Source organism: Hyla sarda, chromosome 7 (genome assembly GCF_029499605.1).
Source record: "Hyla sarda isolate aHylSar1 chromosome 7, aHylSar1.hap1, whole genome shotgun sequence".
Lineage (NCBI taxonomy): Eukaryota > Metazoa > Chordata > Amphibia > Anura > Hylidae > Hyla > Hyla sarda.
This window is the reverse complement of record NC_079195.1, coordinates 62394705-62408423: the sequence shown is the minus strand read 5'-3', so window position 1 is coordinate 62408423 and position 13719 is coordinate 62394705. Positions and strand designations below refer to the sequence as shown.

Sequence of the window (13719 nt, the reverse complement as noted above, 5' to 3'; positions counted from 1 at the left end):
TCGGCACCCCACAATCGTATTGCAGGAGGAATGCAATTGGGTCACAGAGGGGACCTCCTTCTGACCAACTGCCTAGGTACCATGGCTGCTATTGAACACAACACGTAAGGGGTTAAATGGCTGGAATTGGTGTTTTCTCCCAACATATCTATATTGAAAAGAGCAGACTTGACTGCTAAGTCTGCTCCATACCCCTTGTCAACCTTCTGATGTACATAGATGTTTTTCACAGACTACCGTATATTAAAAGGGAACTATTTTTAGGAACCAGAGACACTGCTAACAGCAACTTCTGCTCTGGCAAATGCAATGTGACCATGTTATAATATAACATCATCACTTTTTTACTTGTATGACACTAGTTCATACTACAGACAGGAGGATAACAGTTGCCTCCTGGAAGGAAAGGGTTATTCTAATAGTGGGCAGGTCACACAGCCAGATACTGCCATTATTAATTGCCAATAAATGAAAGTAAATTACAGGAAAGTAGGTAAACCTCCCCACAAGGGAATGTGTCTGATGTGTCATTTTAATAAATACGGAATTTACAACCCTCCTTTAGTGTGCCAACAAGGTTATTACCTCCACAGCTTTTAGCTCCTCCAAAATTTCTGCCACCTTTGTAGGTAAATTTTTCCAAGCCTAAATATATAAAAAAATAGAACAAAAAAATATTATTTCATTACCATGTTAAACAAAAATAAAATAAAAATTTTTTAGGAGAAAAATAAACAAACAAATCTCACCGGCAGCTGCCGCACTATAAGGTTCTCAAGTCCCCCAAGAATCTGAACAGCGGTTGCAAAGTCTCGCTGTTCGTAGCATAATTTGGCAACAAGGAGAAATTTTGTCAAGATGCTCGTCTGTAACTAAAAAAAGCAAAAAGACAAAATAATAAGGATTAACTGTATAAATAATGCTTCCATCTGGGACTAGATATTGTGTTAAAGAGTACCTGTCACCACAAAAACGATTTATATTTGTTTAATCAATGTATTAGAAACAACTTTTTAATAACATGTGATTATCAAAAATGTATCTTTATATATATTTTTTACTTTTAAAAACAGACCACTAGGGGTCTCCCTACATGTCCTGGCTCATAGTGTTCGGATGCCGACCTGGCATGAGTCCGAACTCTCAGTGCAGCAGGGACACCGAAGAGCACAGTGCAGCTCCCTGCCTGTCAATCAGACACACCCTGTGCATGGCAAGGGTCCAAGACAGCTGCTGTGCCCGCTACATTGCCACTGTTGCTACTGTGCCACTGTGCCTCTACATTGTGCACATCACCTCCCCCCCCACCTGGGCGATGAGCTGCCAGCCAGCAGCTCTGTGCACAGCAGGCAGGTTGGCTCCGATTTCCCTCCGTTCTGTATGCCTTGTGCATAACAGAGAGGAGGGGAATGACAGCCTGCCTGCCGTGATTGGCTGCCTGTTCTATGCGTGCAGCATAGAACAGAGGAGGGCGGAAGTGTTACTCGGTAGGCTTCAGGTGACGTCACGCCTGCCAGGTAACGCCCCCCTGCAGCTGAAAAATCTCACAGGCAGTGAGCAGGCTTTAGATGGACATACCTAAAGAAATAATGGGCGTAATTTAAAAAGGAAAAGTGCGGGGGACTCCTAATGAAGAGTGGAACACACCAGATACATAATAAAACCTCTTTACTTGGTGGCAGGTACTCTTTAAATACTGAATTGCTTAATTTGCATATTTTCTTTTTAATTTCTGGACTGAATAAATTATCGATGCTGTTTTCTTTTCATACTCAGATTCTTCTGTATATGTGCTATGTACTCAGACAGTCTTTGTACAATACAAAACCTCTTACAATCGTTTGGCATCAGACAAGGCTTTGGCAGCATAAGAAAAGTGAGTGATACTTGGTCCAAGCGGAAAAAGAGAGGGAGCAAAAGGAAGCGAAGAATAGGCTAGACGCAGGGGTCTCAAACTGGCGGCCCTCCAGATGTTGCAAAACTTCAACTCCCAGCATGCATGGACATGCCAAGACAGCTATTTGCTGCAGTTAATGGCTGTCAGGAATGCTGGGAGTTGAGGTTTTGCAACATCTGGGGGGCCACCAGTTTGAGACCCCTGGGCTAGAGGAAGAGAGAGAAAGAGAGAGAAAGAAAGAGAGAGAGAGAGAGAGAGAGTGCCCAATAAGTAGTACTAGAGGGATCAAGAAAGCTCAATGAGGTGCAAGAGGGAGACAGAAAGTGTAGGTGCCTAAAAGGAAGCTGGCCCAAGAGGTGGCACAAGAGGGAGCAGCCCCAATAAGTAATGCCAGAGTGAGCAAGAAAGAACAAGAGGGGTCAGGTGCATGAGGAAGCAAAAGAGGGATGGAGAAGCCGCAAAAGTGCCAAAAAGGAAGTGGGCCCAAAAGGGAGTACAAGAGAGACCAGGTCCAAGAGAAAATGTAAGGAGGAGCTAAAGGGAGGGAGACCGCACAAAAGAAAGGTAGAGGAAGGGGGTAGCACAAAAGGGAGGGAGAGATAGATCAAGAAGGCGCTAGAGGGAAGGAAAAAGAGAGCAAGAAGGAACTAGAGGGAGGGAGCTGAAGAAAAGAACAGAAACAAGAGGGAGCAAAGGAAAGGGAGAAAGCACAAAAGGGAGCTAGGGGAGGGAGAAAGCTTTAGAAAGGCCTATAAGAGGGAGCGGATCTGGAGGGATAGAGCACAAGAGGGGGAACGTGCAAGAGGAAGAGAGAAAACTCCAGGGGGAGCAATTGAAAGGGGGCAAGAACTAGAGGGAAAGAGTGCAAGAGAGCTGAAAGAAAAAAGAGAAAGAGCACACAAAACCATCATGAGGAAGGGAGAGGATGCAAGGGGGAGCTTAAGGAAGGAAAAGAGCCCAAGATTGAAAAAGCACAGAAGAACTGGAAGAATACTATTCTCTAAAACGCACAAAAAAGAAGGTTGCAGCAGCTCTCTTGATCAAAAAATGGAGGCTCTTAGCACACTTTTTGATCAAAACGTGTCCCCCATCCACCACACGGTGGTGACCTCACTTCGGATGGGACCCTAACATGCTTATTCTACTCATCTCTGCTGGGCATATGGCCCCTGACTGGGTGACATGCAGGATCCACTATCAATTTAAACAGGGAAGGGTGCATGGCTAAAGAGAGTGCCACTCCTCATAACTTGCATAGCAAAAACAAAGGAAAGATAGCCAGCACAACTACCTAATACACGGGTGGACGCTGCTTTAGCAAATACAAAGTATACAAAAAAGAAGGTTGCAGCAGCACTCTTGGTTTAAAAATAGTGGCTCTTAGCCCACTTCTTGATCAAAACGTGTCCACCATCCATTTTGTATACTTTGTATTTGCCACAGTAGCGTGCAGCCGTGTATTAGGTAGTTGTGCTGGCTATCTTTCCTTTTTTTTGCTATACAAGTTATGGGGAGTAGAACCCTCTGTAGCCGTGCACCCCTCCCTGTTCACACAAGGTTTTTTAAATTGATAGTGGATCCTGCATGTCACCCAGTCAGAGCCAGATGAGTAGAATAAGTGTGCTAGGGTCCCATCCTAAATGAGGCCACCTCCGCGTGGTGGATGGGGGACAGGTTTTGATCAAAAAGTGCGCTAAGAGCCTCTATTTTTTTTACCAAGAGTGCTGCTGCAACCTTCTTTTCTGTAAATGCAGTATTTCCCACAGCAGCATTGTATTAGGTAGTTGTGACGGCCATCTTTCTTTTTTTTTTTTTTTTTTTTGCTATTCTCAAGAACATTTGTTTGGGCGGACTGAAAGCAAAAACATCACAAAGCAGAGGGCGTTCAGTGAGAAAATGTAGAAAATGCAGTTTTGATACAATTGTTGAGTTAAAAAAAATAAATAAAATATCTGAAAACGTATAAACTAACCTTGGATGTGTGACATGTAACAATCTCAGCTGCCACCCACATACTAACATTGTCTGCGAATCGTAACATCTGTAGCAGATACTTGTCCTGGGTGCAGTTAGGGGAGAAGAGGCTGCAAACGTCCACAGGAAGAGGCTCCACAGAACTTGTTCTAGAACACAACACTCATGAATGTTTTGTTTGAAATGTTATACTGTAATATTAAAGGGTACCTCTCATCAAATAAACTTTTGATATATTTTAGATTAATGAATGTTGAATAACTTTCCAATAGCATGTTAATGAAAAATATGCTTCTTTCTATTGTATTTTTCCCGATCCGTCCTGTCAGCAAGCATTTCTGACTCATGCTGGAGTCCTAAACACTCAGAGCTGCCAGCCTGCTTTGTTCACAGCCAAACAGGCTGTGAACAAAGCAGGCTGGCAGCTCTGAGAGTTCTCCTTTGTGAACAAAGCAGACTGGCAGCTCGTAGTGTTTAGGACTCCAGCATGAGTCTGAAATGCTTGCTGCCAGGACTAGTAGGGAGACCCCTAGTGGTCATTTCTTCAAAGTGGAAAATTAAATAGAAAGAAGCATATTTTTTAATAACATGCAATTGTAAAGTTATTCTGCATACATTAATCTATAATATATCAAAAGTTTTTTGATGAGAGGTACCCTTTAAGCAAACCAGCTATAAACTCATATTCTACTAAAGACTAATGATATGCAACCGATTGTACTACATAGTATCATAGGCTCAGGGCTAACAAATAGCCGCCCAGTGCTCACAATGTTTTGAAAGCCAACAGAGAATGAATGAGGTGTGGGCCTTATTTTGTGGTTCTAATGTAATGGCATTCTGGGAATCGGTGCCGACTTACCACTGATCCGTGAGTAATCCACTTTCCTATTGATAGGGGATAACTTGAGGAGATCATAGTACCCCTTTAAAGTATCCTACCATTTTGCACATACAGCATTGACTCATAAACATGAGTCCATTGTATTAAAGGAAAACTGTTGTGGTACTGGCTGATGCAGGGGACGCTGATCAGTTTGGTCCTTACCGTGCCCAGATCCAGCACGCCGTTCGGCCGTAATCTTCTATTTTCAGTATATGCTAATGAGGTGCTAACTGGCACTCTGACGTCAGTGCCGCTGGCCGCAGCGCCGCCCAGCTCATCAATCTTCCTCCCCTTGCTCTTCATTACAGAGCGGGAGAAGAGGGAGAGACAAAGAGAGGGTAGGAATATTGATGAGCTGGACGGCGCTGCGGCAGGCAGCACTGACGTCAGAGTGCCGGTTACCCCGCCTGTGCCAGTTAGCACCTTATTAGCATATACCGAAAATAGAAGATTACAGCTGAACGGTGCGGCGGATCCGGGCACAGTAAGCATCAAACTGATCAGAGTCCCCCGCCAGTACCGCTGGTTAGTGTGGGGGGAGAAAGCTGACAGTTTTCCTTTAAAGGGGTACTCCGCTGCTCAGCATTTGGAAGAAACTGTTCCGAACACTGGAGCCGGGAGCTCGTGACGTCATAGCCCCTCCCCCTCATGACATCACGTCCCGCCCACTCAATGCAAGTCTATGGGAGGGGGCGTGACTCCCATAGACTTGCATTGAGGGGCGGGACATCACAAGGGACAGGGCTATGATGTCACAAGCTCCCAGCGCTGGCTCCAGTGTTGGGAACAGTTTGTTCCAAGCGCTGAGCAGCGGAGTACCCCTTTAATTCATCACTTCTATTGTACGGTTCTAGAAACATATCAGTATATAGAATCTGTGTTTCTCCAAATCTCTAGAACAACACTGTGCCCCTTCAGTACATTCCACCATGAGACCTGCATCAGGCTTTCTTATCTGACTTGGCAAAGAATGTGTTTTCCCCTCGCCAGCCCAGGGCCTCACAATGCAGCTCTGATGGACGGACTTGACCTTGATTCACTATCTCCAGACTTACTTTGGAATATTGCTGGACTTGTCTTTAACTCCTAGTGCCCGTGAGTTCAAAAAGTTGACAGGGTGGCACTTCTGGAACATTTCCTACCAAACATTAATGCAAAAAAGAAAAATTATCATTAGACGTAGTAATAATGATCCCAGAGGTGCAGATGTAATGATACTATAATAGCTCTATAATGAAGCCGAGAGATAGCAGTCATGTAAACCAGCTTTCATTTTACAGTGTCATTTCAATTATTACATTTAATAACCTGCAAATGGAAGTGGAGAATAAGGTCAGGATTTCCATATTCAATTACTAACTCAACAGCTAAGAAGAAAAAGAAACACAAACTACAAAAAAAACAACAACACATTTGAGTAGTATAAACATAATATTACTCCTTCCAATCAGCCCACAGTCTACAATGCTTGGGGGCCATTAGTCTGTCAGCTAAATTAAAGGGGTACTCCGGTGGAAAACTTTTTTTTTTTTTTTTTTTTATTAACCTCCCTGGCGGTATGATTATGTGTGGAAATTTGTACCAAAAGTGGTACAATTTTTTGCATTGAAATTTCACATCCCCCCCCCCCGATCATTTCACATCTCCCCACCCCCCCCCCCCGCCCATTTCACATCTCCCCCCGTCACATTCCCCCTCCCTTGTCACATTTCCCCCCCCCCCCCCCCTTATCACATTCTTCCCCCCACCTCCATGTCACCCCCCCCCCCCCCCCTGGTCACATTCATCCCTCCCTGTCACCTTCTTGTTTGGCAGCAACACACACTGGGTTTGCCGGGCAGATTTCAAACCTCGTGTATTTGCTGTAGAACAAGTCCTTTCCCCTTCAGCCAATCACTGGCTTGACACGTGACACCACTGCAGCCGGTGATTGGCTGAAAAGGGAAAGGTCCTGCAAGATGAATAAAGAAGAGAGCAGGGACCGGAACGCACAGAGGGGAATGGCATCTGCAGGGACCGGAACTAGGTGAGCAGAAGGTTTTTTTATTTTCCTACCGGTGGCCTTTTCCACTTAGCTCAGTGTTTTTCTACCAGGGTGCCTCCAGCTGTTGTGCAACTACTACTCCCAGCATGCCCGGACAGCCTTTGGCTGTTCGGGCATGCTGAGAGTTGTAGTTTTGCAACAACTGGAGGCCCCCTGGTTGAGAAACACTGACTTTTAGTATTTGTCTTTACCTGCTCTGGCCGACCCCCGCCACGGGAGCCGACCCGAGCAGATAATCACATGTATTCCCAGGGGCTGCATCGCTATATCGCAAAAATCGAAAATCGCGATTTGAGATATATTGTGCAGCCCGGTTGGCAACTCTGAAATTCTACCCAGAGCTTGACTCAGGGTTACCGCTCCTGGCAGGGAAAATTAACCCATCACGCTCGGGATAACCGCTAAGAAGGTTAATGAACTGCTGTCAGAAAGTTAAACAGATTAGTAAATTACTTCTATTAAAAAATCTTTACCCTTCCAGTACTTATTAGCAGCTGCATGCTACAGAGGAAATTATTTGCTTTTTGTATTTCTTTTTTGTCTTGTCCACAGTGCTCTCTGCTGACACCTCTGTCCGTGTCAGGAACTGTCCAGAGCAGGAGAGGTTTGCTATGAGGATTTTCTCCTGCTCTGGACAGTTCCTGATACGGGCATCAGGTGTCAGCAGAGAGCACTGTGGACAAGACATAAAAGAAATTCAAAAAGAAAAGAACTTCCTCTGTAGTATACAGCAGCTGATCAGTACTGGAAGGATAAAGATTTTTTAATAGAAGTCATTTACAAATCTAGAAAAAAGTAGAAAAAACACCAGCACGGCTGAATAAAATCTTCCAAGCTTTATTCACGAATCCTCGTTAAAAACCTTCACGGTGGCAGAAAGACATGGACATGGCTGACACGTTTCAGGTTGCTATACCCTTACTCATAGCTTGCCAATCCTCAAATGAGACTGCCTTATATACTACAAGGCCACCCTTTCCCATCAGGAAGGGGAGGGACATCTTATGTCAGTGTGCAATCTAACACAAGTAAAACCAGGAAAATATATACGGTATGTATTTTTTTAAAACACACACATAAAACACAATAGGACTATATTACAGCTAAGGAAAACAAAACAACTAATTCACTTATATATTAGTAATGCAGTATCAAATCCGTCTTATTATTTAGGCCATGCGTTTGAATGCAATTCAATAGATTGATCCACATGATCTCTCTGTTGTGGAGAATTCGTATAGGGTCACTCCCTCTTTTACCTTTTTAGATTTTTTCAATACCACAAAAACGCAATGATGATGTGTCTGAATTATGTTTTAATACAAAATGCTTTGAGACATTAGACATGCTAGGCGTAAAAGGACTTTTTTTAACCCCTTAAGGATGCAGGACGTAAATGTACGTCCTGGTGCGGTGGTACTTAACGCACCAGGACGTACATTTACGCCCTGTACGTAACCGTGGGCATCGGAGCGATGCCCGTGTCATGCGCGGCTGATCCCGGCTGCTGATCGCAGCCAGGGACCCGCCGGCAATGGCCGATGCCCGCGATCTCGCGGGCGTCCGCCATTAACCCCCCAGATGCCGGGATCAATACAGATCCCGGCATCTGCGGCAGTACGCGATTTCAATGAATGATCTGATCGGGGATCCGATCATTCAAAACGCCGCTCGGAGGTCCCCTCACCTTCCTCTGTCCGGCTCCTGGCGTCTTCTGCTCTGGTCTGAGATCGAGCAGACCAGAGCAGAAGATGACCGATAACACTGATCTGTTCTATGTCCTATACATACATAGAACAGATCAGTATTAGCAATCATGGTATTGCTATGAATAGTCCCCTATGGGGACTATTCAAGTGTAAAAAAAAATGTAAAATTAAAAGTAAAAAAAAAAAGTGAAAAATCCCCTCCCCCAATAAAAAAGTAAAACATCGTTTTTTTCCTATTTTACCCCCCAAATGCGTAAAATATAAATTTAATAGACATATTTGGTATCGCCGCGTGCGTAAATGTCCGAACTATTAAAATAAAATGTTAATGATCCCGTACGGTGAACAGCGTGAACGTAAAAAAAAAAAAAAAAAAAAAAAGTCCAAAATTGCTACTTTAATACATTTTATAAAAAAAAAATTATAAAAAATGTATTAAAAGTTTTTATATGCAAATGTGGTATCAAAAAAAAGTACAGATCATGGCGCAAAAAATAAGCCCTCATACCGCCGCTTATACGGAAAAATAAAAAAAGTTAGAGGTCATCAAAATAAAGGGATTATAAACGTACTAATTTGGTTAAAAAGTTTGTGATTTTTTTTAAGCACAACAATAATATAAAAGTATGTAATAATGGGTATCATTTTAATCGTATTGACCCTCAGAATAAAGAACACACGTCATTTTTACTGTAAATTGTACGGCGTGTAAACGAAACCTTCCAAAATTAGCAAAATTGCGTTTTTCTTTTTCATTTCCCCACAAAAATAGTGTTTTTTGGTTGCGCCATACATTTTATGATATAATGAGTGATGTCATTACAAAGGACAACTGGTCGCGCAAAAAACAAGCCCTCATACTAGTCTGTGGATGAAAATATAAAAGAGTTATGATTTTTAGAAGGCGAGGAGGAAAAAACGAAAACGTTAAAAATAAATTGTCCTTAAGGCCAAAATGGGCTGAGTCCTTAAGGGGTTAAGGTGCGTTTGGTGCTACCTACATAATCCATTTTGCAAACAATACAGGTAACTCTGTATACTACAAGGGTACTGTCGCAATTAATAAAGTCACGAATAGTGTGGACTTTGCCATCTATTGTACCTTCTATTTTGTTACCTTTAGTTGCATAAGGGCACACCACACACCTCGCGTTACCGCACTTGTGAAACCCTTTAACCGTTAACCAGGTTGATTGTTCCTCCTCCACACCCACCATACTAGGAACAAGTAGGTTTGATAGAGTAGGAGCGCGTCGTGCAGAAAAACGAACACCCGGTTTAATAATCTCCCCTACCGCTGGATCTGCAGCCAGTACAGGTAGGTGTTTTTTCACAATATTTTTTATTTCATTAAACTCCAAGCTGTATGTGGTCACAAACGTCACCTGATCATCAGTATTGGAACGTTTTTTTAGCTGTTAACAGCGTGTTACGATCCATTTGATCCACCCGAGTCCGGCTTTATTCATAAGCCAAGAGGGAATTCGGCGTGCTGTCAAACGAGTGCAAACCCTTTCTGCTTCCCTCTGGTACACTTGTGGTGAAGAACTGTTCCGTTTCATACGGATCAGCTCACCAACCGGTATAGCAGAGATAGTGGCCCAGATTTATCAAACTGTGTGAGAGAAAAAGTGGAGGGATTTTTCCACAACCACCAATCACAGCTCAGCTAACGATCTGAGGTAAAGTGAAAGCTGAGCTGTGATTGGTTGCTGTGGGGAAATCACTCCACTTTTTCTCTCACACAGTTTGATAAATCTGGGCCAGTGTGCCTAGCATGGCAGGAATCAGCTCTCAAAATAGTGTTACCAGTAATTTGTTTGCGGGAAAGGTTCTACTTCTACCTTCTTTGTCATTGGAGTACCCCGAAATAGCACATCTAAGAAAGGGACCTCCTGCTAATTATATGTATAAGTACATTTTAGATTGCAATGATTAGCGTTCATATATTGTATGAACGCAGGTACTCCATTCTGGTCAGACTTCCAAACTATGATCACGTCGTCCATATACCTCCCATACCATGAGAGGCATGTGGAAAACTGGTTTTGATCAGAAAAAATAAATTGCTCCTCTCACCAAAAAACAAAAAGATTTTTATATATTTGTACAGTGGTCCCTCAACATACGATGGCAATCCGTTCCAAATGGACCATCATTTGTTGAAACCATCGCATGTTGAGGGATTCGTGCAATGTAAAGTATAGGACAGTGGTCTACAACCTGCGGACCTCCAGATGTTGCAAAACTACAACACCCAGCATGCCCGGACAGCCGTTGGCTGTCCGGGCATGCTGGGTGTTGTAGTTTTGCAACATCTGGAGGTCTGCAGGTTGTAGACCACTGTTAGAGAAAGTTGTACTCACCTGTCCCCGCCGCTCCGGACCCGTCACCGCTGCCCGGGATGTCTCCTTCCATCGCTGTCGCCGCGTCCCCGGGGTGTCCCCGACGCTCCGGCAAGGCCTCTGCTTCCCCGGAAACCGCGCTCTCACGTCGCCGTCATCACGTCGCTATGCACGCTGCTCCGTCGTGCGCAGCAACGTGATGACAACGATGGAGAGCGCAGACGATGCAGAGGATCCCGAAGAGGACGCGCCGGAGCCCCGAGGACAGGTAAGTGACCATCACTGGAGCTCACGGGGCACCGTAAACGGCTATCCGGTGGCAGCTGAAGCAGTCAGTGCTGCCGGATAGCCGTTTATGCGATGGCCCCGACATACAAAAGCATCGTATGTTGATGCTGCCTCCAACATGCGATGGCCTCTGAGAGGCCATCGCATGTTGAAATTATCGTATGTCGAGGCCATCGTAGGTCAGGGGGTCACTGTATATGTCTGGAGGTAGCCCTGCACGCCCCAGGTGAGCTGAGATTTTTCTTCTTTTTTTTTTAATTTTCATGTACAAATCTGTTTAACTTGGTGGTCCCTCAACATACGATGGTAATCCGTTCCAAATCAACCATCGTTTGTTGAAACCATCGTTTGTTGAAACCATCGTATGTTGAGTGATCCGTGCAATGTAAAGAATAGGAAGTTGTACTCACCTGTCCTCGCCGCTCCGGATCCGTCACCGCTGCTCTGGTCCACCGCTGCCGCTGGTCCATCGCTGTCGCCGCGTCCTCTGCTGCCCGGTTACATCGCTCTCACGTCGCCGCCATCACATCGCTAAGCACGCCGCTCCTATTGGATGACGAGGCAGCGTGAGCGGCGATGTGATGACTATGATGAAGAGCGCCGGCGATGGACGGGATCCCGAAGAGGACGCTCCGGAGCCACGAGGACAGGTAGGAGACCATCACTGGAGCACACGGGGCACCGTAAACGGCTATCCGGTGGCAGCTGAAGCAGTCTGCGCTGCCGGATAGCCGTTTATGCGATGGCCCCGACATACAAAAGCATCATATGTTGATGCTTCCTTCAACATGCGATGGCCTCTAAGAGGTTTGTTACAGTGTGTCACCTCAGTAGTAAGAAGATTACAAGAGGAGGAGGTTTGTTACAGTGTGTCATCCCAGTAGTAAGGTGGGGCGTGTCAAAGGACAGCTACAATGGGCAGAGTCAAGGGTTCAGCAAAATTAGCTTTCGCCTAGGGGCGCAAAAATCCTTCCACCAGACCTGCTTGTACCTGGGACTTTGCAGGTGCCTTTTGGCCCGGAGGCAAAGGATTTGGTTTATTGGAGGCCCTCTCTTCTTTTGGAGAAGGGCTTGCAATGCACTTTTTGTTTGCACTTGGGTGACAGAGCACTTACCTCGGCTCTTAGCTGAAAAAAAAAAAATAGCCTTATACAAGTAATATGCTTGTATGCACCACTCTACAAGTAAAGCCTTTTGCTCCTTGCTGACCTAAGTCAGGGGATCTCCAGACCAAAACAAGTCAAGACTCCTGAAGAGTCACTGTGACATGTCAGAAGAGATCTTTAAAAGGACAGAAAGATAATGGCTGTGCATATATAAAGCAGTCTAGGTCAATTCTGTTGTCTGTATAGAGGTAAAGGAAGATCTTTGGTGCCCTCTAGTGGTTGCTGATATAATTGGCCTTGTGAAATGCACACTGCTCTGCTAATAAGGTAAAGGAATAATCAAAATGAAGTGCCGCCAAGCCTATGTGTGCTGCTTATTCAAAGTACATTGTGAGCGCAGTGTGAGAATCCAACAAGACCATGTACCCCCAAGGGAACACTTTCCATAGGGGGGGGGGGGGGGGAACTAGGGTTCAGAGGCAAAAGGTGGCTATACTGTATACAGCAGTGGTCTTCAACCTGCGGACCTCCAGATGTTGCAAAACTACAACTCCCAGCATGCCCGGACAGCCGTTGGCTGTCCGGGCATGCTGGGAGTTGTAGTTTTGCAACATCTGGAGGTCCGCAGGTTGAAGACCACTGCTGTATACTATAAACTCATCCAGATTACACATATACATTAGGTGGGACGTTATCTTTTGATTCAAGCATACATTCAGCTTGCTATGAACATGGCCTGTTAATAATAAACACATCTACCAATTGCCAGGTACCAATGTGATGAGCCCAGACCGGGTGTCATTTAGTATCCAGTACTGATCGTAGACCAATTGCCTGAAGCAACACTGACATCTACAGAGTGCACATTATAGGGGTTTATCTCATTATTCTGTAGATCTTGTTTTTGGGGGGGAGATGTGCTAATCTACTGTGTTTGGGCATCAACAGACAGAATGGAATTTTTACCAAAATTTCTTAAATTTTTTTGCCAGAGATGAGTGGGAATAAAATCGAGCACTGAATACTCACCTGAGTAAGGGCGGGTTTACACCACGATTTTGCTATATGGTTTCGGCATACGGTATCATAAAAAAAAAAAATGTAGGCAACCGTAAAGAAAACCGTGCCCATAGACTACCCATTCAAAACCGTATGCGCCATAATGTATACGGTTGTCTCTTTTTTTCAAACCAATACGGTTTTTTACTTCTGGCCTACAAAACGTTTTTATGTCCGGTTGAAAAAAAACGTATTTTAACCGTATACGTGGGGCTGAGCGGTATGACCAAACATGTGTATCACGGTATTTTTTTTAACTTACGGCGGTTCCACGGTATTTTCACCCTCCCCAATCATGTGACCGGCCAGCGCTGTTCTGCCCCCCCCCCAATTAATGATCAGCCCAGCGGGGTACTACTCACAGATTTCACCTTCAAGCACTGCCCTCCTCCTATCTGTTGGGGGCCGCTG

At 44.7% G+C, this 13719-nt stretch overlaps 1 protein-coding gene across 3 annotated transcripts in view; it reads right to left on the bottom strand.

Moving 5' to 3' along the window:
• The window catches only part of KNDC1 (kinase non-catalytic C-lobe domain containing 1), a 141568-nt gene that overhangs the window by 7846 nt on the left and 120003 nt on the right, over positions 1-13719 (bottom strand). For all 3 annotated transcript variants that reach the window (XM_056529503.1, XM_056529504.1, XM_056529505.1), the window contains exons 25-28: positions 5813-5895; positions 3870-4020; positions 750-872; positions 586-645 (exon numbers count right to left, since the gene is read on the bottom strand). In XM_056529503.1, the coding sequence (XP_056385478.1) occupies positions 586-645; positions 750-872; positions 3870-4020; positions 5813-5895 (417 nt within the window). The remainder of the gene's footprint in view (positions 1-585; positions 646-749; positions 873-3869; positions 4021-5812; positions 5896-13719) is intronic.